Source organism: Danio rerio, chromosome 24, assembly GCF_052040795.2.
Source record: "Danio rerio strain M-AB ecotype USA chromosome 24, GRCz13ab, whole genome shotgun sequence".
In the NCBI taxonomy this organism is placed as follows: Eukaryota; Metazoa; Chordata; class Actinopteri; order Cypriniformes; family Danionidae; genus Danio; species Danio rerio.
The window spans coordinates 12,702,468-12,724,904 of NC_141044.1; the positions used below are offsets into that span (position 1 = coordinate 12,702,468).

Sequence of the window (22,437 nt, forward strand, 5' to 3'; positions counted from 1 at the left end):
ATACTCCTGCAATTTATCAACCACAAGGGGGCACTCAAACACCATCTAATTTATAATGCCTAATTTCATATTATTCACTCTGATGAATTATATTATCTTATCTTTTCAACTCTGTTACACAGACGATAAATAATAAGCGGCTCACTTTGCGTGCGGATATGCCCAGTTATTTAATTCATAACTGGCACTAGTTCTGAGTGCATTTGAGTGTTTTACATGAAGTGGCAGTTGGTCAAATATTTGTAACATAGCCTGTGTAGTACTGTTCGTTGTTGTTGTGGGAAGAAGACAGGGTCGGCGATTTAGGTAAGTAAATATCTTTAATTTTTCAATAATAGCCACCACAACACTTTATCTGTGTATGTTTCTCTCCTCTCCCTACTGCACCTCCCGTTCTCCTTAAGAAGGGAATCTCTCCGGGCCTATCACTAGAAAAACAGGTGTTATTTATCATTTCTGATTGGCCTGCTGATTAGCCGCCAGGCTCCAATCATGCTCTCCCCCCTTATCGGGTGTTCAATCACGCTCACCTCTCCACAAACCCCCACCGCCCGCCTTAGGCCGGGGAGCCGTCTGGCCTGCATATACAGATCATTTTTGTTAGTTACAAGCGTAGCCAGTGTCACTTCCTCTATCTCCCTCCACTGCTTCAGCAGATGTAGTTTAGTGCCCTTGTCATATCCCCGGCGTTGGTCATCCTGGACTTTAAGCAAATTCTCTGTAGAGAACTGCCCCAGTGTGTGGAGTTTTGCTCTAAGGTACAGAATTTACTGAATTTCATTTTTACTATTAGAAGGCTCGTCCTCCCGAACCTCTCTAATGACCTCCAAAACTCCTATGGGCTGTCTGCCGTAGAGAAGCTCAAAGGGGGAAAACCCCGTGGAGGCTTGGGGAACCTCCCGCACAGCAAATAACAAGGGCTCCAACCACTTATCCCAATTCTTCACGTCTTCGTGAACGAACTTACGGATCATTGATTAAAGCGTGCGATTAAACCTTTCCACCAGCCCGTCTGTTTGTGGGCCGGCATTTCCAGACGGCTATGCTTTTACCCCTAAAATTTAATATCTATTGCCGTTAGCGGGTAGTGAATTACATCCCCGTGCACACACCTTACCCTTACCATGCAGCTTGTATCCAATGCCAGGTCTTGAAGCAAGCTTTGTTGGATGGAGGTTTGGTTACACCCCGAGTCCACCAAAACTTGATATGTACCCCCTTTTATACTCACTGGTATCCGGTGTAGCCCGTAGCGACCGGGGCCGACGATTGGCGTACCAGGGATGCAAATCAATGCACTCACATCCTTCATGGAGCAGACTTTTGGTGCGCTATCCTCATCCCCGCGACGCCAATGCATCGGCCCAGCCCTTCTCTCTATACCCCCGGGGCCAGCAGGACCAACCGTTTGAACCGGAGAGAAACCTGGCGCTTTCTGTGGAACCGCCAGGGGTCGTTGCTCCACCACTTTGCCCGAATAGGGCCCCGCCCCTCTTGGGACGCTTGGCAGATCTGCATCGGTGCAACAATATCTGGGTGCTAGTGTGGGCGGTCTCCGCATGTCTGGGAGAGAGGTTATTTCGCAAACCCTGGACCTTGCCACCAGGTGATCCTCCACCAGCCGGATGGCAATCTCCAGATCTTCTGGACCCACTCCGATGTTCGGGAGGGGAGGCGAGTGATGAACTGTTCCAGTACCACGGCATCCACCACCTGGACGGTGGTCAGGCCATCTTGTACAGCCATCTGCGACAGGCTTCATGGAGCTGCTCGGTGAACACGAAGGGCCAGCCTTTCAGTCAGCATCAGGGACCGGAAACTCTGACCTTGCTCCTCCGGATTGCGGCTGGTCCGCTGAAGAATGGCTCGCTTCGCCCGAGAGCAGCGGGATGACACATACCGGCCACTCAGCCAGTGGCCAGCCACACACCTCCACCATCTTCTCGGACAGATTGTGGAACACTTCCGGGTCGTCCTGCACCACCATCTACTGGAAAGTGATGAGATGGTGGGCGGCAGAAGTCGAAGCGGGCCAGATCTCCTAGGACAGCAGACTTCGGATTAGTTCGCAGTCCTCTCGCTGGGCCTCCAAGAGGACTTGGAACCGTTGATGTTGGTCTTGCTTCAACTCCACCAGAGTATGATGTTGTGGGTGGAGAACGGCGAGTGCCTGGATGACTTCCACACCTGGACTAGTAGACAAAGCTAGGACGTTACTGTTTCTAGTACTTATCAAGCCAGCTGACTTTTCTGTGTGCAGTATACACGTTCTCCCCGTGCTCACGTGGGTTTCCCCTGGGTTCCCCGGTTTCTTCCCACCGTCCAAAAACATGCAACTTTTGACTAATCCAAATCGGCACCATAGACATGCTTCTACTAAGTAGTTATCTCTTAAGAGCAATCACTATCTGTTTAATAGCTAATACAGCAGGGGAGTTCTCAAGATCCACCAGAGATCAAACTCCCCTCTCGCCTTGCAAATCGTAGGGGGGAGTCCCGAGCTCGAGGATTTTATGAGCTCAGGGCTCTCTTGCGGGACAGCATGCCAAACAAGCTTTATAATTAATCATTAGCTAAGTGTGAACTCTTGAAGGGAAGAACAGTCTTTCAAAGGTCCATTGTGTGACAGAAAAGACACAGTTTTTTTTTTATTACTTTTATTGGTTGTAAAAGTGCTTATAAAATGTGTTTTTATATTTCCTTGAAAGTGTTAGGTTCAAATCATCATGTCTTAAAAGAGAATTTATTGTATTTTGTTTCTTTATAATTTGCATAGGAAATTAGTCATTTGCAGCTGTTTATAGCTGTGTGTGTCTATGTTGTTGAGAGCTGACAAACTGTAAGTTTAAACAATTTCATTAATTTTATTTAAATTCTTATGATTACATATTCATTGATGTAAAACTCAGGAACTGAGTTTTTAATGGTGGGAGAAAATTTGCAAAGTGTTCATATTGCAACAAATCGCATTTTAACACAAAATACTGACAACTTTGTTGGTTGATGACTTACACTTGTTTGTTTTCTTTCAGCATGAACTGCTGCTTCCATTGACATAATATTATATTTCTAGCTATTGTGAACATAAGAAAATAGGATAACACATTTTGATGTGAAAAAGCTAACTTATTATTTTCAGTGGCTGCATTCAAGCTTAAGCTTTTCTAGTCTAGTAGTCCAAAATTTGCATATGTAACACAGCGCTGTTCTTAGTGCAGTCTAGAATAAGTGGCCTAAGGATTTTTCATCCTGTGTTTGGTGTCATTACACATTAAATTCCCTGACTGAATAAATAAGAAATTTGTTCTTTTTTCCACTTGAGCCTCTACCTCTTAAAATGTATTTCTGTGTCCCTAAACTTCAGTGACAACAGACAAATACAGTTGGTTCAAAGCAGGGGTTCTGAAGGTTTCATGGTACTTTGCTTAGACACGTGACTTTGTGGTTTTATAAACTAGTTAAAGGCAACATGAGGTTCAACACAGAACAATTGTTGTATTCTAGCTGACTGTTGTGAGAGCCAGAGAGAACAGAGCATGGATATCTCCACAACTTCAGAATGTAAGTATTAAAAATCAAGAAAACTATATCGTCACCTTCGAATTATGAGGTTCTATCTGACATTTTTGGCAAAATTGAGTTATTGACATATTCTTATTAAATGACAACTTATTTACATTATGGGATTTTTTTAGAAGCTGTTTAAATTTTGGGACTTTTTATATTAAAAAAAAAACTGATTTTACACACACTGTCTGTTATGGAATGGAAAAACTTTAAAGCATAATATCTCAAAATCATTCAGAACACAAATAGAACCTTATAATTCCAAGATGACAAAATATGATTTAATGTGGTTATGCAAATAATATACACATTGTTTGAAAACATATATACACAGTATGTTGCAAAGTGCAACTTTAATCACTGGGATTTACCCATCATAAATGGTCTTTGGCCATAATGTTTACACATTAAAAATGTTAAAGTTGGAATTTCTTTGTACAAGGTCTTTTGAGAAGACAAATGTCATTGTTTTGGTCTCTTATATTCATGAACCCTTAAGTAAAGCCTGTGCTATGACCATAGAAACCCTTTTATTCTGATATTAATTCCTACACCATATATTTCCTCTAAGTATATATATATTTTTCCCCTCAGGTCATATATTTGATCATGTTTACTATGATTTGAATTATCGAAACAATGCATTATTATTGAAATACAATATGTGTAAACAGATTTCAATTATACCTTTTGCAGTAATTGTATGTTTTTTCTCCTAATAGATGAAAGTGGTGCGTTTAATTTTACAGATTTTACCAACTTGGTGAGTACTAAGTTCATGCATATTTAACATAGTGTTTATCTAATTATTATCTAATGGATTTGTCAAAATCTGTCAATTTTTGCATTAGTCAAAAAACAAATTCTGCCCATGGCAAAGCATATCACCAAGCAACAATCTCTCATCCTGTTACTGTATATTTTCTATTTTCTGAATAAGAAGTCAAGTACAGTGACCTACTAATCTGTGTCTTTCTCTTATCTCAGACAGATTAGGCAACATTGTGTAACTATGTAACTATTCAACACAAGTAGAGGAATTTCCACTTTGTGCATCTAATATTGTTTATCTGTTATCTCTATGTATGTCAGGATGGAAAAGAATTTAGGGTTTCACATGCTTCGGAGGGGCCCTGTTTATAACGACCACTGTGGCAGGTGACACTCGTTTATGCATGCTTCAGAAAGCGTTGAAAGAGGATGTGGTGTACTTGTGTGGTTTCTCCACTAGAGACACCTGCACCTGAGCTGAGCTGTGTTTTGCACATTTAGATTGTTAAAGCTTGCTGAGATGTTATGATATGAGGTGCCGTATAGGATTTAAATCAAACTTTGCTTATCAACACATACATAAAACACGTGTATATACACCTATAAATTACTCGCATATACACCTATACTACTGGATGTTCAAAACAACAGGGATGAAACTTGTGTATATACATATAAACTTGACGCATGAATACACCCACATACACACGCACATACATATAAACTCGATCCTCACATAAACACTCACATTAACACACGCACATACATATAAACTTGCTGCATGCAAACACACCTATACACACTCGCATATACATATAAACTTGATCTATGCATATACATCCATAAACTCTCACATAAGAATATAAACTTGATGTGTGCATAAATACCCAAATGACACTTGTGCAAACATACAAAATAAAATTCACAAACATATATACAGTAAGTTGTGTATATACATATATGCAAGTGATTTCAGATGTGTGTACGCATGAATTTTCACAGTAAAAGGAAGTTATTTCACTTTAAAAGGAAGTAGTTTAATTTCAACGTAAAAGAACAAGATTATTATTTGTCATGAATCAGGTTATTGCAAACCTTAAGAAACAGAAATAATGTGATTAATAGAGGAATTACATCTGTTGAATTATGAAAATAGATTATGCTAATTCTAAAAAAAAATAAAATAAAAAGGTAATGCTCCTGCAAAATTAAAGGTTTATTATGCAATTAAATTATTGGAAATGTTATTATGGTTTAATAAATATAAGGTGGCTTAAGTAATCATTTTGAATAAAATATGTTTGTCTAATATTATTTTTTTATGTTTGTTTTATTATTGGTGTCACTATTCGTCAAGGGTTATGATACACACTTATGTCCAGTAGGGGGCAGGAATGCACTTAAGTGGGTTTTCCTGTCACCAATAAACAGGCTAAAGCCTGATTTATACTTCTGCGTCAGGTGACCGGCGTAACCCACGGCGCATGCAACACGCGTGGCTGTGCATTTATACTTCTGCGCGCTGTCTCTGTCGGTCTGCATTAACACTTCCGAAACGCTAGTTGGCAGTGATGTGTAAATGTTCCTCTGTGTCGAGTTTCTTCTGTGCTTTTTTGCTTTTCCTGAACACTTCCGGGATGTACAAGTGGCTCAAACTCGCTCATTTTGAGGCAGGAACCGGGGGACGTGCAACAATTTTAACTATGAGGTAAACACAAAACAAAACTTTACATCCGGAGCTCCTTCACGGACTCCACACTTGTAAACAATCGCTCGCGCCATTCGCACGGCTCTCGGTCCCGCCCAGACTCGTCAGCGCTACCAAGCCGACCAATCACAGAGCTTACGCTACGCGTCGTTGCGACGTGTAGTTACATTTTTTGAGAGGTGCACGTCAGTGACGGCGACGGCCACGGCGAAGGGCTATGCGTCAGCGCCGTAGCATACGCCGGTGTTTGACGCAGAAGTATAAATCAGGCTTAATGCACCAAAAGGCTGGATGCCAGCTGCTGTAAAAATATAAGTAGTAGTTATTAAACACAAAAGGAGTGTACAGATAATATATATAGCTTTTCCATGGGGGTTAACTTGACCAACATGATGAGCAGAGACTTTTAATCAGCATTTTTTTTTTTTGTCTATGCTGAATAATTAACAATCAAAATGGTACCAGAATCTTGCAATTTTGACACCCACATTGTAAAAACATATAAAAAGCATAATAATTATAAAAATTTTAAAAACAAAACAAGAAGACTGTAGGCTACATTAACATTTGCAATAGAAAAGAGGAGTTTAGTTTAAGTATACATTTATATTTATAATTCTGTTTTTTTTTTTTTGAATATCATTTAAGGGTTCTATCTGTCCATTTATATTTGTGTATGTAATTACCTAATTAAATGAAAAGTTTTTAAATAAAAATATTTCTTATTTTGAATAGTCTATTTATGTAGACTAATATTTTATATAACATATGTTTATAATTTAACATATTTAATCTCTCTATTAATCACATTATTTCTATTTCATAAGCTTTGCAATAACCAGATTCGTGATAAACGTTTGTGAATTTTATTTATTATTTATTTTTTGTATGTTTGCGTGAGATGTTTTAGGTGTGTTTGCATGCAGTGAGTTTGTGTATGTGCACGTGTTGTTGAGGTTGTATATGCATTGACCGAGTTTATATGTATATGCGATTATGTATAGGTGTGTTTGCATGCTGCGAGTTTATATGTATGTGCATGTAAATGTGGGTATTTATGCAAGAATCGAGTTTATATGTATATATAAGTGTGTATAGGTGTGTTTGCATGCAGCAAGTTTATATGTATGTGTGTGTGTTATTGTGAGTGTTTATGTGAGGATCGAGTTTATATGTGCGTGTGTATGTGGGTGTATTCATGCGTCAAGTTTATATGTATATACACAAGTTTATTCCATGTTGTTTTGAACATCCAGTAGTTTAGGTGTATATGCGAGTAATTTATATACACGTGTTTTATGTATGTGTTGATAAGCAAAGTTTGATTTAAATCCTATACGGCACCTCATAAGGTGTAGGCTAGAAAATAATGTTTTGTAATATTTTAATCCTTTATATTTATATTCTATATATTCTATATATCTATTCTTATTATATACTAAATATATCCTTAATATTTGAATGTTTTCATATGTAAAGATATTTGCCTATTGCTCTCTTGTGCGTATTAAGCAGTGCGTAAGCGAGGCGCAACACTGCGCCGGAGTTTAGACCGGTTTAGTTTTGGTCTAATGAAAAATCTATTATAGATTCTCAAAATAGCAATGCGCCAGCGGTCCGCCTCAGAACGCCTTCCTTTTTAGACCAGAACGCATATGGGCGCAAAAATGAGTGCTAATGCATTTGCTATTTAAACAGACTCTTGCGCCAAGCTGAAACTACCAAAAGACTACTGCGCCACGCCTTGCACCACACTGCGCCGGGTCTATGATAGGGCCCTTAAACTACCAAAAGACTACTGCGTCACGCCTTGCGCCACACTTAAACACTTAAAACCTAAATGCTAGCACGAACATTTATATATATTTTTATTATAATATAATACAAATTATTGTATTATATTATTATGTATCATGTGACAAAAGCTTTAAACATAAGAATAAATAATATTTAAACATATAAAACAATTACTTTAAATCAAAATAACATTTTAAGACCTTATATGTATGTGCACAAATACCTGATGATAATGCTGTGAGGTTAAAGGGTCATAGTTTCAATTTATTCCTGGAAATAAATATGAAATAACTTTTCTAGCATGCTAGCCTTCTTTTTTTCTCTGAAAAGGTTCACCACTATTTCATCACTACTAATTTGCGATGGGACATTTTGATCCAAAGACTGATTATTTGTTAATTTAGCAATGGTGTTAAATAAAAACTAGCATTGTTATAATTTTTTTTTTCTATCAGTTTTACCTCCTATTGCTGGACTTACTATCTTTGTACACAATTATAAAGACCTCTAATAATTAACAACAATTAATTAAAAAAAATCATCATTTTCTTATTTTTGTTTATTTTATTTACATAAGCTGTATCCTACTATTGAGTCATATTTTAAAAGCATTTATTTGAATTAATTGATTTTGTTGTCAGCAAAATATATTGTGTAGATTAGATCTTATTTAATTCAACGGTCTGTACATAATTAGAGTATGTTGCATTTTTTCTTAATTTCTCTATGTGAAACCCTCTAATGTAGCATTAAATTATTACAGTAGTGATGACAGATGACTAGCAGAGGATAAAAAAAAAGATGTGTTGCGAATCTATGTAGTCACTTGTACTCAAAATCTAAATGAGTAAAAGTAACATCTGTAATTATTAAGTACAATAACATCCGTAAATGATTTCCTGAATGAAGCAGTTGTAGTTACTGCTCGTTCTCAAACACAATGATAAACAAGGATGCAAACTAAACTTTCCACGTAAACTGAACTTTAGAGCATACTCTTTGATGTGATGGTGGTGTAGATGTAGTAGATTGGCATAAGGTATAAATGGTAGATTTTACATGAAGTTAGTGGGTTCTGTAACATTGGTTCAGGGAAAATGCAAGAGGTGGATCCACATGCAACTATTTAATTTAAATAAAACAAAATACAAAACAAAGACAAGAACAACAGAAGAAAAAACAAGGAACAGTCCAAAGACATCCATCAGAGAATAGACAGCAACCACATGCAAACATTCAATGGCGAACAAACACAGACTGAATCTCAGAGCTATATATATACTGAGCTGCGGGTGTAAAGTAATCAAAGTTCATGAACATCAGGTGTCAGGTGTATTGGATTATGGAATGTGTAGTCCAGCTCAGTGGTACAGTAGATGTGATGTGTAGAGTGCCTTCTGGTGTGTCTGGTCTTCACTCTAGCTGGTGACCGTGACAGGCTGTAAATTAAAGTGGTACTTAATTTGTTCAATAGTATCTGGATGCAGCCTTTATGAAGCATGCTGAGATTAAATCTCTCAGTGAGCAATGTCAGACACAATGCACTCAGTGGAGCTAGTGACGGCACTGTGAGGGGTAGGGTTAGGGGTGGGTTAAGGTGAGGCCATTAAAAAGCATTGGAATGCAGCTCAGAATGCACTGCACCAGGTATGCATCCAGACCCCTCTTAATCTTTCCCCAAACCTATCATCGTGTTCTCTTATACTTACTTGTACTTACTGTATAAATACATTATTATTATTACAAAATATTCCACTGTAAATTGTACTTACTATGTAATCTGTGGGCTGTATTCTAAAGTTTTACCAGATTATTTATTTTAAATATTTGCTAATGTTCAGGTTCAGTTATGTATTTTACTTTTAGACACAATCTCATTACTAATAATTATAATTATTTTAATATATTATATTAAAAAAGAATGACAACAAATAAAAGTGTGCATTTGTGTTTTTACAGCATTAATTTTGCACCTAAAACTTAAAATTCAGATAGCTATGTTTTTAAAACAAGGTTCAAAATGCTTTCACGCTCATTAAAACAGATCAACTTAATCAAGACCTTTGCTAAAAGGCCTAAAACTAATGAGACAAATACTGATCCACACACGAAGTGGGACTGTCTCATCAGCACCTGAGCCGGGGAAACTATCTCTTTCATTAAACAGATCAGATCCAGCTGCTGTGCAGCATCCTCACATGAAACAGCTACCATTCAATGTGTTTTAAACAATTTTATCTGACAGACAGACTGGCATAAATAAGCAGACATCTCCATTTTCACGAGTTTCTGAGTTTTTTCACCTTTCAACTGAGTTAGGTCCACCGAGTTAATGTGGGAACATGTTCAGTGCTGTTGCAAATGCTATATGCAAATTTGTAAATGCCTGTCCTGCTCGTTCAAATTATTTGATGAAATGTATTGAATTGTAATTTACCGGCGCAAGATGGAAAACAGTTAAACATAGGCTTGAATATGAAACTGAATATTTTACTTTAAGTTTATTTGGGCTAGAATATTATTTTATTTGACAATCCAGTTTGTGATTCGGCATTGTTAAAGCATAGCGGATTTGAAGCACTTCACCTCAAATGTTATTCATTCTTTTATTTTATCAAGAAGATAACTGACCAAGAAAAATATTTAAACAAAGAGACACACTATATATGAAATTTTTCCATCTTTTGTCACATATTTGCAATTTTTATGTTCCTTTGTATAAAAATTGTTAATGGCACAGAATTTTTAATGCCTGAACATGTCTTTTTTATATTTTAGATTACTGATACTGATGACTACGAACCAGAACTGGATGGATTATGTAGCAAAGAATTGGTGCGACAGTTCAGTAAGAACTTTGAGCCTCCTCTCTACTGGATCATCTTTGTTGTGGGGGCTTTGGGCAACCTACTGGTTATCTGCATCTTCACAACTGTGCGGAACCGTCTCAAGACCATGACCGATGTGTACCTGCTGAACTTGGCAGTGGCTGATCTTATTTTCCTAGGTACATTGCCCTTCTGGGCAACAAATGCAGCTCAGGGATGGGTGTTCCACCAGGTCATTTGCAAAGGAGTTTCAGCCGCATACAAAATCAACTTTTTTGCTAGTATGCTCTTGCTCACTTGCATTAGTGTGGATCGCTACATTGCCATTGTCCATGTAACTGAAGCACACAACTACAAAAACAAACGCATGTTACATAGTAAGATTACATGTGCTTTTGTGTGGCTGGCCTCCTGCATTTTAGCTCTACCAGAATTTATTTTTGCCAAAGTGAAAAACATTGAGCCACAGCACAACTCATGTGTCATGGTATACTCAATAATGGATAATAACCGTACAAAAGTTTTGGTGTTGGCTTTGCAGATTTGTGTCGGTTTCCTAGTTCCATTTATGGTCATTGTCTTGTGTTACTCTGTCATTATTCGTAAACTGATGCAGGCTCGGAGCTTTGAAAAACACAAGGCTTTAAGGGTAATTATTGCAGTTGTGGCTGTTTTTGTTTTCTCACAGTTGCCGCTTAATGGATACCTTATTATAGAAGCAGGCCAAGCCAACAATGCCACAATTACAGACTGTGAAGTCATGCAAAGATTAGATATGGTTGGGCAAATTGTGAAGAGTCTTGCTTACACACACTGTTGCTTGAATCCCATTCTGTATGTTTTTATTGGGGTTCGTTTCCAGAAAGATCTCCTGAGCCTACTTCAGTGCATGTCATGTGGCTTAGGATCAGTTGAAAACTGTAAACTGCAAGACACTAACAAGAAACCCTCTGTTATGTCTGACACCGACACAACTCCAGTTTTTTCTTTATAGATCATTGTTGATTTTATCAACAACTTTTATCCAAAAACTTCAACAGTGTCATTTGCCATGCTAAAGGTGTGATATACTTATTTTTTTAGTTTAGAATTGTGGAAAGACTATTAATTGTGCTTCATCATAGTATTCTTCTTTTATAGTTTTCAGGCTCCTTTTTTGTAGGTGGAGTATCTTCCTGGGCATTTAACCAGTATTTTTTGGAAAATATGATTCTAGTTAGTGTACTGTTTTATGTATAATATTATGTTTTTTTTATGTATACACATCAGCGAAAATATTATAAAGTTTAAATATATTACTCACTGTCCTTACTTCCTTCTTTATCAGGGCTCTCCACAGTGAAAAATGTATTTGCTTTCAGAATGTTTTATAAAGACTTTGACTACAATATAACAGGTATTGGTCCCACTTTATATTAAGTAACCTTAACTAATACGTACTTACATAGGAACTAATAGTTTGCTACAATGTACTTATTGTGTAAATACATGTATTTACTGTGTACTTATGCTTGATTAAATACATGTATGTAGTTACATCTGTAACTAACTTTTTCAATTACATTTGTAAATACACTGTTGACCATCCCTTACACCTTAACCTACCCTTAAACCTACCCATGCCACCAAACCTGTCCATAACCCAACCTCTATTCCAACTCAAAAGCACCACAAGTGTTCTCAAATACATTATGAACACAGTAAGTACGTTGTATTTATTTTTTTGATGTAAGTACATAGTAGTTAGGGACACCTAATATAAAGTGGGACCGATGCTGACAATGGAGGAGAGGATCCAAACTCAGTGTTTTATTAACAGGATGGTCAGGCAAGCAATGATCAATACAGGAGCAAACAGATGTACAAGGGCAATCAAGAGTCGTAGTAAAAATAACAGGCAGATGGTCAGAAGGCAAGCGGTAAGTACAGTGATATTACAGTGTACTTTTCTGTACGTATTGTATAAGTATAATGAACGTATGTGTAGGTATAAGGGAACAAACCGTAATGCTTGGGTAATAAGGGGGTAACAACTGGATATTCAGCACGAAAACTACCACGTAAGTACAGTGAAACAACTACTTTTCTGTACGAAAAGTGTAAGTATAAATAACATTTTTGTAGGTATAAGGGAACAAACTGTGATGCTTGGGTAATAAGGGGATAACAACCAGATATTTAGCATGAAAAGTACAGCGTAAGTACAGTGAAATAACGGTGTACTTTTCTTTAAATTACAAAGGAACAAACCATAATGTTTGCTTAATAGGGGGTAACATTTATCATGCAAAGAACCGCGTAAGTATATTTCGTTTACAATGTACTTTTCTTCAAGTATTGTATACATATTGTGTGCATGATAAAGCCTACCATCAGGGTTCAATGTAGATTAAAACAGGCTCGCATCTTTACTGCTGTTTGCAGAGGGGGGATAACTGTTGCATTTCAGTGAACGTATAGATGATGCTTTATAAATAAAATGTAGTAGTTTGGTCTTCAATCAATAAAAAATGCTACTGTAGTTTTCTGTTCTTAGTGTTCAAGTATACATTAGTGTGTTAAAGATCAGCTTCTACCTTCCTTGTTCCCTGTAGTTAAAGGGTAAATAGAGTATTTGTTTCTCGCTTGTTCCCTGTAGTTAAAGGGTAAATACCACATTTGAGGGTTGTAAATTAAAGTGAAGCACTGTTCCTCCCTTGTTACCCCCTTGCTCCCTGTAGTTAAAGGGTAAATACCACATTTGAGGGTTATAAATTAAAGTGAAGCACTGTTCCTCCCTTGTTACCCCCTTGCTCCCTGTAGTTAAAGGGTAAATACCACATTTGAGGGTTGTAAATTAAAGTGAATATATAGGATATAATAAGAATATATATAGGATATAAATATAAAGGATTAAAATATTACAAAACATATTATTTTCTAGCCTACATAAATCAGCAAAACCACTGCTTTTATGTCTTCTTCATCTCGGGAGGCTTTTTCAGTTCATTCATAACAATTTGCTTTTGTATAATGTTATTATTATCAGCAGTATTATTTATTATATCCATATGTATATTTGTTTTATTAAAAACAAGCTTAGATTTGCCCACCTGTCAGGTTTTAGACAATATGGGTCAAAGCATGTGTTTTAGGATATAACTCAGATTTTTGAGCACATTTTGCTATTATTATTCATTTATTCGTTTGTTGGAAATTAGAACTGAATTTAGAAATAGTTTTGAAACAAATATTTGCGCTTAACAAACAAAAGTATTTATAGACTAATTTATGTCTGTGCGTAAAGGTTTCCCTATCCAAGAGCGAAAGTGAAAGTGATCCATTATCCCTCATTCTCACGCAGTAGATGCTCTGTTTAACAGTTTTCTGTTAAAAAACTGTTAACTGTTAACTGTGTTTGTAAAATGCTCATTTTTTCCACTTAGACTTACTTTGCGTCCTGTTAATAGCGAATGCGCTCTTGGCGCGACGCAGCTGACTCTTAAAGGGAATGAGAGATGACACTCTAATTGATTTATTCTTAAAACACACCTATAACTCATTAAGAAAATAAACTCAACCCTTTTAGACCATGCGCCGAAGCGCAAGGCAGATTTCCTGTTCTTAAATTAGCAAAAACGCGTCCTGACACGCCCTGAAAGCATTTGCGCCCTGCGTTTTGCGATTTGCGCATGGACCGTCAAAATAGAGCCCAAATTCTGTGCACATTACCTTACTAAGGTGATGGAATGTAATGGTTTTTATGTGTATAGAAACTGTACTGAAATATACAATATCCAATAAATAAATATACTTTAAAAAGTAATGTAAACAGTTATATGAAGAGAGGCTAACTAGCTAACAATGTAGCTTTTAAGAACACAATTCAAGATAACAACAATATAACTTAAAACAGCCTTATTTTAGAAACCCTCAAAAACATTTGAACACATTTTACTTACTCATTGTAAACTCTTATTTAAAGCCTAAAACATATTAGACAACATCTGAATTGATAGACAGAGAAAAGAGCACACTTAGCAGTAAACAAATCAAACACCTGACTCCCTTAAAGGGCCAGCATTTTCTTGAAACTTTTTCCAACACCTTTGTTTTTAGAATAACAGACAGCCTGTTGAGGGTGTAGTGATGCTTAAATCATTGTTTTCTGCCTTTAAAATATAAGTCTCTGTAAATAGCAACATAAAGCATCAGAGTAGATAGGACATTAATGGTTGAACAGTAATTTGCCATTTATTGTCACAGGTACTGCCTGTAATGTGTAAATAAAGTAAATTACTGTAGTTTATTATTTGCACTACACAATTTCATACAAATCCTGCTCTTTTTACAGTATATATATATATATATATATATATATATATATATATATATATATATATATATATATATATATTGAAAATATTAATTAAATAATATATAAAATATAAAAAGCAACATAAAGCATCAGAGTGGATGGGGCAGTAATGGTTCAACAGTAATTTACCATTTATTATCACAGTAAATATCTGTAATAGGTACATAAAAGTTACAGTTACAGTTATTTACTGCATAATCTACGGTATGGGTTGACAGTGTACACAATCACTCTTCAGCATAGCCTTCTCCTAGTCTTGCTCCTGTGCAAGCATACTCATCTTACACAGTATTTTTAACACATGCTGGCATGTTTGCTGCAAATACTACATACATTTTGAGAAGAGAAAATTAACTGCTTTACACTCGAAAAATACTTCACACTGAGAGAATAAAATCTTCAGTATTTACCCTTTAACTATAGGGAACAAGGGGGGCACAATGGAGGAACAATGCTTCACTTTAATTTACAAACCTCAAATGCGGTATTTACCCTTTAACTACAGGAACAAGGGCGGAACAATGCTTCACTTTAATTTACAACCCTCCAATGTGGTATTTACCCTTTAACTACAGGGAACAAGGGGGTAACAATGCTTCACTTTAATTTACAACCCTCAAATGTGGTATTTACCCTTTAACTACAGGGAACAAGGGAGGAACAATGCTTCACTTTAATTTACAACCCTCAAATGTGGTATTTACCCTTTAACTACAGGGAACAAGGGGGTAACAAGGGAGGAACAGTGCTTCACTTTAATTTACAACCCTCAAATGTGGTATTTAGCCTTTAACTACAGAGAACAAGGGGGGAACAAATATTCTATTTACCCTTTAACTACAGGGAACAAGGAGGGAAGAAGCTGATCTTCAACACACTAGTGTATACTTGAACACTAAGAACAGAGAAAACTACAGCTCATTTTTTTATTGATTGAAGACCAAATTACTACATTTTATTTATAAAGCATCAGCTATACGTTCACTGAAATGCAACAGTTAGCCCCCCTCTGCAAACAGCAGTAAAGATGCGAGCCTGTTTTAATCTACATTGAACCCTGTTGGTAGGCTATATCATGCAAAGTTATTTGTTGATATTGAGTTATGGAGACATTGATGCCTGTGGTGAGATCAACGAGTGAACATTCATAATGTAAGTAGTGTATGAAAACATATTTTATATTGAATTGCAGATTTAAAATACATACAGTGTACAATAAGGGTTCATAATTTTACAGGTTGTAAACCTTTTATTCATTAAACACCCCATATAAAACCCAAGCACTGGATAAGAGTACTAATATACTTACGCAGGTGCATGTACATTTGCAGGTTGCATTAGGTTGTCACCACCCTTGCATAATTCTTCATATGTATACAATACTTAAAGAAAAGTACATCTTAAACGAAATATACTTTCGCGGTTCTTTGCATGATAAATGTTACCCCCCTATTCAGCATACATTATGGTTTGTTTCTTTGCAGTTTAAAGAAAAGTACCCAAGCATTTATTATTACCCAAGCATTACAGTTTGTTTCCTTATACCTACGCAAACGTTATTTATACTTATACTATACATACAGAAAAGTACACCGTTATTTCACTGTACTTAAGCGGTAGTTTTTGTGTTGAATATCTGGTTGTTACCCCCTTATTACCCAAGCGTTATGGTTTGTTCCCTTATACCTACAAATACAATCATTATACTTATACAATACGTACAGAAAAGTACAGAGTAATTTCACTGTACTTACGCGGTACTTTGCGGGTTGTAAAAGAAAGCGTTAACTAAAATGTTTAATTAATACCACATATTACCACAAGAATTCTACAGGAGTATTACATACTAAACAACAGAATCCTGTGGTAATACAGAAAAGTTATAGTGATCTCAATTTGATCTAAAGTGCTATCAATTTAAGTGGATGACGTAATGTCTTAAAGTCCGGTGATGATGACCTCTGCTGGCTAGCGAGGGGAATGACTGGGACCAAATTGGTGACAACCACAGGTAATTTTTGTAATAGTGTTAAAATATGTTAGCTGTGATGCTAACACAGTTAGTATTTAAAATGATCAGCAGACTTTGATCCGGACGTCTAGTAATCATATTTAAAATAAAAACCGAACTTAGCAGAGCAGGTGAGCTAAACTAGAGCTATACACACAGCTACACTTGGTTAGGGAGCAAAAGGAAACCAATGACCTGAGTTTGGATTCATGGTTAACATACACTGACTATACAATTGTGATTATTTTACACACTCAAAAAAATGATATGTTGGCGTTAATTAACTTTTTTTTGTCCACTGGTTCCACGTAACCGAGTTAAGTTACCTTTAAGAAAGAATATTAATTTTAGTGAACTTAAGTTAGTTACATAAAGGTAATGTAATGTTGTTTAGTTCAATCAACGTAACATTTATAATTTAGCTTTAATCAATGTAGTTATTTAAGTTCAATTATTCTAAAATTGATATTGTTATGTTTAACCAAATAAAAAAACAGTTTCCGTTTCATTGAGTTTATTCAATAGCATTTTTACAGTTTTACACATTTTCCAGCAATAAAATGATTATCAAAATCCAAATACTGTCTTTATCTGTATCTTCACTTATTGCAATAAGTTAAAATATTAATACTAGTAAAAATAATAGTAATACAAGTATGAAGTAAATTGAAAACAGTAAATGATTTAAAAAATATGCTTATAAAAACATCATAAAATACACTTTTCATAATAATACTTTTCATATATTACAAAAAACATTCAAAAATAATATTCTGCCTTCAAATGATATATCAAAAATATACTTAGAAAAATTGAGCCTTCTTTTGTAAACTATACTGTACCTTCTTTACACTGAAAAAGCAGATAACACTTCAGTTGTTCAAAGAAAGATTAACATTTTAAAGCAAAGTAACACGATCAGCACTAAACCATAAATTAGACCAACCATCACAGAACATGCAATAGCTACACACATTCATCTCTCTGACACTTGCACCATTTATGCACATTTGCACCAGACACTTTCTTACAACCACTCCCTATAACTAAAAAACAAAAAACAAAACATTGTGCATGAAGTCTGCTACACACAGGTGTGTGGGCTTGACAAACCACATGTAGAAGCATTCTTAATTCTTAAAATCTTTTGTATAATTAGCACATATTGGGTGTATCGCCTCTTCCTGTTGATTTGCTGAATGTCTCCTCAATTGTAAGTCACTTTAGACAAAAGAGTCTGCTAAATGTTAATGTAACCACTGTAGATTCATAAGGTGGTGTTGCACATCAAGGTTTGCGCTTCATCATGCCCAGCATCCTAAAAAAAGTCAGGTAAAAAATAAAACATTTACCAACAGATCAAAGGTGAAAAGAGGAATTGGTTTAAGAGGAAAATAAAAAATGTTTAAAAAAATAAAATAAAATAGCTTACCATGTACTCCCTCACTTAGGGGCTTTGAGGATGCATTCACACCTTTTTTCCACTGGAGATGTTCTAAATGACATGAAATGACAATTAGTAATTTACTAAATAATTATTAGTTAAAATTACTAGTAATTTTTACTGTACATCATTTTAATGTGTGTATAGGCATCTAAAGGCATGGTACCTGGATGATCCACAGTCTCCTCAGCCAGATATGGGACTTTAGAGGTTGAGCTGTAAACCTGTGAGGGAGAAAATAGATGTGAGTGAGCAAAGATTTAAAATAATAAAATATAATAATATAAATAGCAAACTACTAAACTTAAAAATTTAAACGTGTTAGATGACCAAACAAATAAGCTTACATTAAATATGTCATCATGCTAGATGTCATGCTATTTAAGTGTCACAAATGCTTGTCAAGATTTTTTTTTTAAGTTAACAGGCTGGAATACAATTAGATAATAAATAACAATGTGCCAACACCACATTTTAATTAATATTATGTAAGTTATCAAAACTGGCATTCAAACTTGACAAACTGCTTGACACTCATTTAAAATAAAGACTATCAAATCAAATAAAAAATCAAAACACTTTTATTGTCACATTATCAGCAGCACGTGTGCTATGATGAGTGAAAAGCTTAGACTATTCTAACATGACTATTCCTTACTACCATTGTTTGCAACTTTATTTTGGGGGAGTTAATATATACCAAGTATAAAATATCACAGGAATGCAAAAAAAAACTATACATTTATCTGTCTATAATGTGGAAAAGACACAGGGAACATGGCAATTTCATAGCAATACTATACACAAACACAACATAGTATTACAAGAGAGTACATTTATGATTCAAATGTTGTCACAGCCTCAGTATAAATACATAAAAAGTAAAAAAAAAAATCTCACCTGTGTGTCCACATTGGGGAAAGCTTTGTGCACGTTCTCAATTTGTACTGTAATCTTCATCTTTTGATTCCCATAAAATGGCGCCGAGCTGAGAGTGATCGTTGTGGTTTGAATCTTCTTACTTCGTGTTGTTTTGAAACTGCGCATGTGCAGATATTACTCCACCTATTGACCAAAATGCAGTACTGCAGAAGCAACACAACTCCCTTGCAATTATGTTACATAAGCAAGCTGTTTAAATGTGAAAACTTACTTTTTCTCATTTTTTCCAGCACAACACTTTTATTTTTAATACACAAACATAAGAGAATTGTTTAATTTAAACATAGTTACATTCTTTGGACCAACTAAAGCCATAATTCATTTTTTTGAGTGCATATAAAGTGTGACAGAATAATTAAACATTGAAGTACAGAGTTTTTTTTTTTTTTTTTTTTAGGGATTGGCCAATAGTTATGGCCACATCAATGTAATTATGCAATTTTTTAAAAATGTAGTAGTGGTTGCAAATTTGCATTTTGTTTTAGTGCAAATAGTTGTAAATAGTAGTAAATACATTAGTGTTAAGAATGTAAATTATGCTCTAATCAACCTCTTACAAAATTGTATCATGTTTGAAGTTTAAAGTTTGCAGGCCAGTGTCCTGAAAGGACAAAATTTTCCCATCACAATATAGGGAAATCTTACAATGAAATAAAACTATACATTGATTTTTTTTTCTAAGGTATGCAGTTCCAGTTTTTACATCAGTGATGATAGTGGGTATAAGTTGGTATTTTAGCTGTCCTGATCCTGTTCCAAAAGGACCTTACAAATTGCACGGCGATGCAGTGTTTTTGCAGATGCAATTACCGGACTCCAGTGCTAGATCCAGGGATGAGGCTTGGTCTGGATCTGTGCCCTTTAGATTTCAACGACCCAGCCCGACTGCTGGTTCTGCTTCACAGAAAACTATCCTGGCGATCCGCTTCAATGCATAACTAATATAACTGCTTAAAATAAGATTAACTGCATGCTACAGTAGCTAGTTAACAGTAGGTTGTTAGTTAAGTTGTTTAGCTCTCCTCTGGGTCAACCTACTGGAAGCAAAATTCTAGGAAGGTTTTTCCTATGCCTGAACAACAGTACCTGGAGATAAGATCCAAGATACCTTTTAGGTAAAATGTCTGATATCTTGAGCATATTAGTTGACACTTAACAGGCTTAAACATAAAAAAATGGTGTGGTCCTTGTTAATATTTTCCTCAGCCAACAGGATGATAGCAGCCAACTGCCAGAAGATCCAAGGGAAGGTTTAGGTAAAATACCTGACATCTAGAGCATATTAGTTGACACTTAACAGGCTTAAACATAAAAACATTGGTGTGCTCTTTGTAAATTCTTTCCCCAGTCAACGGGATGATGACAGTCAACTGCCAGAAGTCCTAGAAAGAGTTGAAGAGGTGGTGTTGGCATCTCAAGACCAGCCAGAGGTTGCGCAGACCATCAGAAGATTGTTAGAGCTGACACACATCCAGTTTGTTCTGCCTTTTACAGTTAAGGAATGTGCAGCAATCAAGAATGCATTTGCTTGCCTAATTTGCAAAGGTTTGCTAACAAGACCTTGTTGACCTCTAAAAGATTTGTGGATCTAGCCAGTAGTATTTTGTCAGTTAAGCTATAATACCTGTAACTTTCCACACTTTACTTTGGATTAATGTCCCAGAAATGTTCTTAAAATACTAACAAAAATATGTCCAATATTTTTAATTACAGGGCCCATGAATTATCCTGTAATTGCAGTTTACCGTCAATGTCTGATTGCATGCAAAGCTTGCATGGACCAGAGGCAGCAAAATGCCAACACCTGTGTGAAATATAGAGCAGCCAACTAAAAAAAAACACACCTTCAGAGTCACAGGAATTGATGGTGTATTGTCTAGTTTTGGTGATCTTATCAAAGATAAAAAAAAAAAAAAACGTGTTTGCCACTGTTACAAGTGTCAAATTTAGCTGTTTTATGACACGAATATGGCAGCTCTATAAATGACTGGTGTTTTTTTACAAAAGTAAAACTCTTGTAAGCAGTGTTTAAAAGGTTATTACTGTTCATGTACAGTCAAGCTTAGATTTGGACAAAGATGCATGTCATACCCCTTCCTTGTCTGTCCTTTCAGTGTTGTCTACGTTTTATGCGTCTATGTTTGTGTTGTGTTTAAACACATGGCTAAGCCATTAGGTGCGTTCGACTTCATGCAGCGCTGCGCAGATCGATCGAAATCTGTCTTAAAGCGGTGCATTCTGGTTAGAAATCTTGTCCGGATTGATGCTGCGCCGACGCCACGTGACTGTCACATGTGGCATCAAAGTACCGCGACAGCGCTCCGAGATCAGACGGCAAACTCAGACCGTGCAGCTTCTGAAGAGCGACTGCAGGAGCTTTGATGACGACACCGATATTACACGATTGGCCGAGTTCACCACATGACAACAAACACGTGTATTTCGGGTTTATAATTGGACAAATTCCGATTCAAAAGTTTCAAAACAAACAATTCACTTTTCACACCCTCTTTATCCTGTACACATCTTGCTTATTAAAAGACTACCAATATTTTACTGCAGTTATCATATTTTGTTAAATAATCTGGTTATAAAGGTTAGCTTATTTGCACAGGTTTATTTTTAACTTTTTTATACAGACTATTTACTGCATTCATCTCCATGAACGATTTAAATGATATATTTTAGTGTATATTTTAGTGAATAACCTAAATATGAACTCAAATAAGTCTTACAGACTTGAAATAAGAAAATCATCATCATTGATCCTGCCCCCCTAAAGCTCTCTTAACAAATTAAAGTAAAGAACTATTTTATTAAATAATTATAAAATGGCTTTATTATTATAATATAAATATATATTTTATTTTCTGTCTAGCAGTTTAAAGGCTACCTGCTCTTTCTGGGAAACTTCTACATAGCTCACTTATTTTACCTTTTGTTCTTTTCAACACAATCTTTTTGGATTAAAATGCTTTTTTGAAAATTCATTCATCATCCAAAATAATGTCA

General features: G+C 35.7%; 1 protein-coding gene and 1 long non-coding RNA gene across 2 annotated transcripts in view; one reads left to right on the forward strand and one right to left on the reverse strand.

The window, feature by feature from the left end:
* Positions 1-2,582: 2,582 nt before the first annotated feature.
* Positions 2,583-11,969, forward strand: ccr9b (chemokine (C-C motif) receptor 9b). Its single transcript, XM_087309333.1, has 3 exons — positions 2,583-3,561; positions 4,290-4,330; positions 10,622-11,969. The coding sequence occupies exons 1-3, from the start codon at positions 3,537-3,539 to the stop codon at positions 11,663-11,665; spliced, it is 1,110 nt and encodes a 369-aa protein (XP_087165459.1). The 5' UTR covers positions 2,583-3,536; the 3' UTR covers positions 11,666-11,969.
* Positions 11,970-17,536: 5,567 nt separating this feature from the next.
* LOC141380831 (uncharacterized) overlaps positions 17,537-22,437 on the reverse strand; it is a 37,132-nt gene continuing 32,231 nt past the window's right edge. The window contains exons 3-6 of the long non-coding RNA XR_015524808.1: positions 19,384-19,548; positions 18,650-18,707; positions 18,472-18,534; positions 17,537-18,357 (exon numbers count right to left, since the gene is read on the reverse strand). This is a non-coding gene — a long non-coding RNA (uncharacterized LOC141380831). The remainder of the gene's footprint in view (positions 18,358-18,471; positions 18,535-18,649; positions 18,708-19,383; positions 19,549-22,437) is intronic.

Excerpts from the sequence above, each read along its gene's own strand:
- ccr9b (XM_087309333.1), top strand. The coding sequence starts at position 3,537 with ATGGATATCTCCACAACTTCAGAAT. Across the intron at positions 3,562-4,289 it reads TATCTCCACAACTTCAGAAT|ATGAAAGTGGTGCGTTTAAT; the intron begins GTAAGTATTAAA and ends TTCTCCTAATAG. Across the intron at positions 4,331-10,621 it reads TTACAGATTTTACCAACTTG|ATTACTGATACTGATGACTA; the intron begins GTGAGTACTAAG and ends TTTATATTTTAG.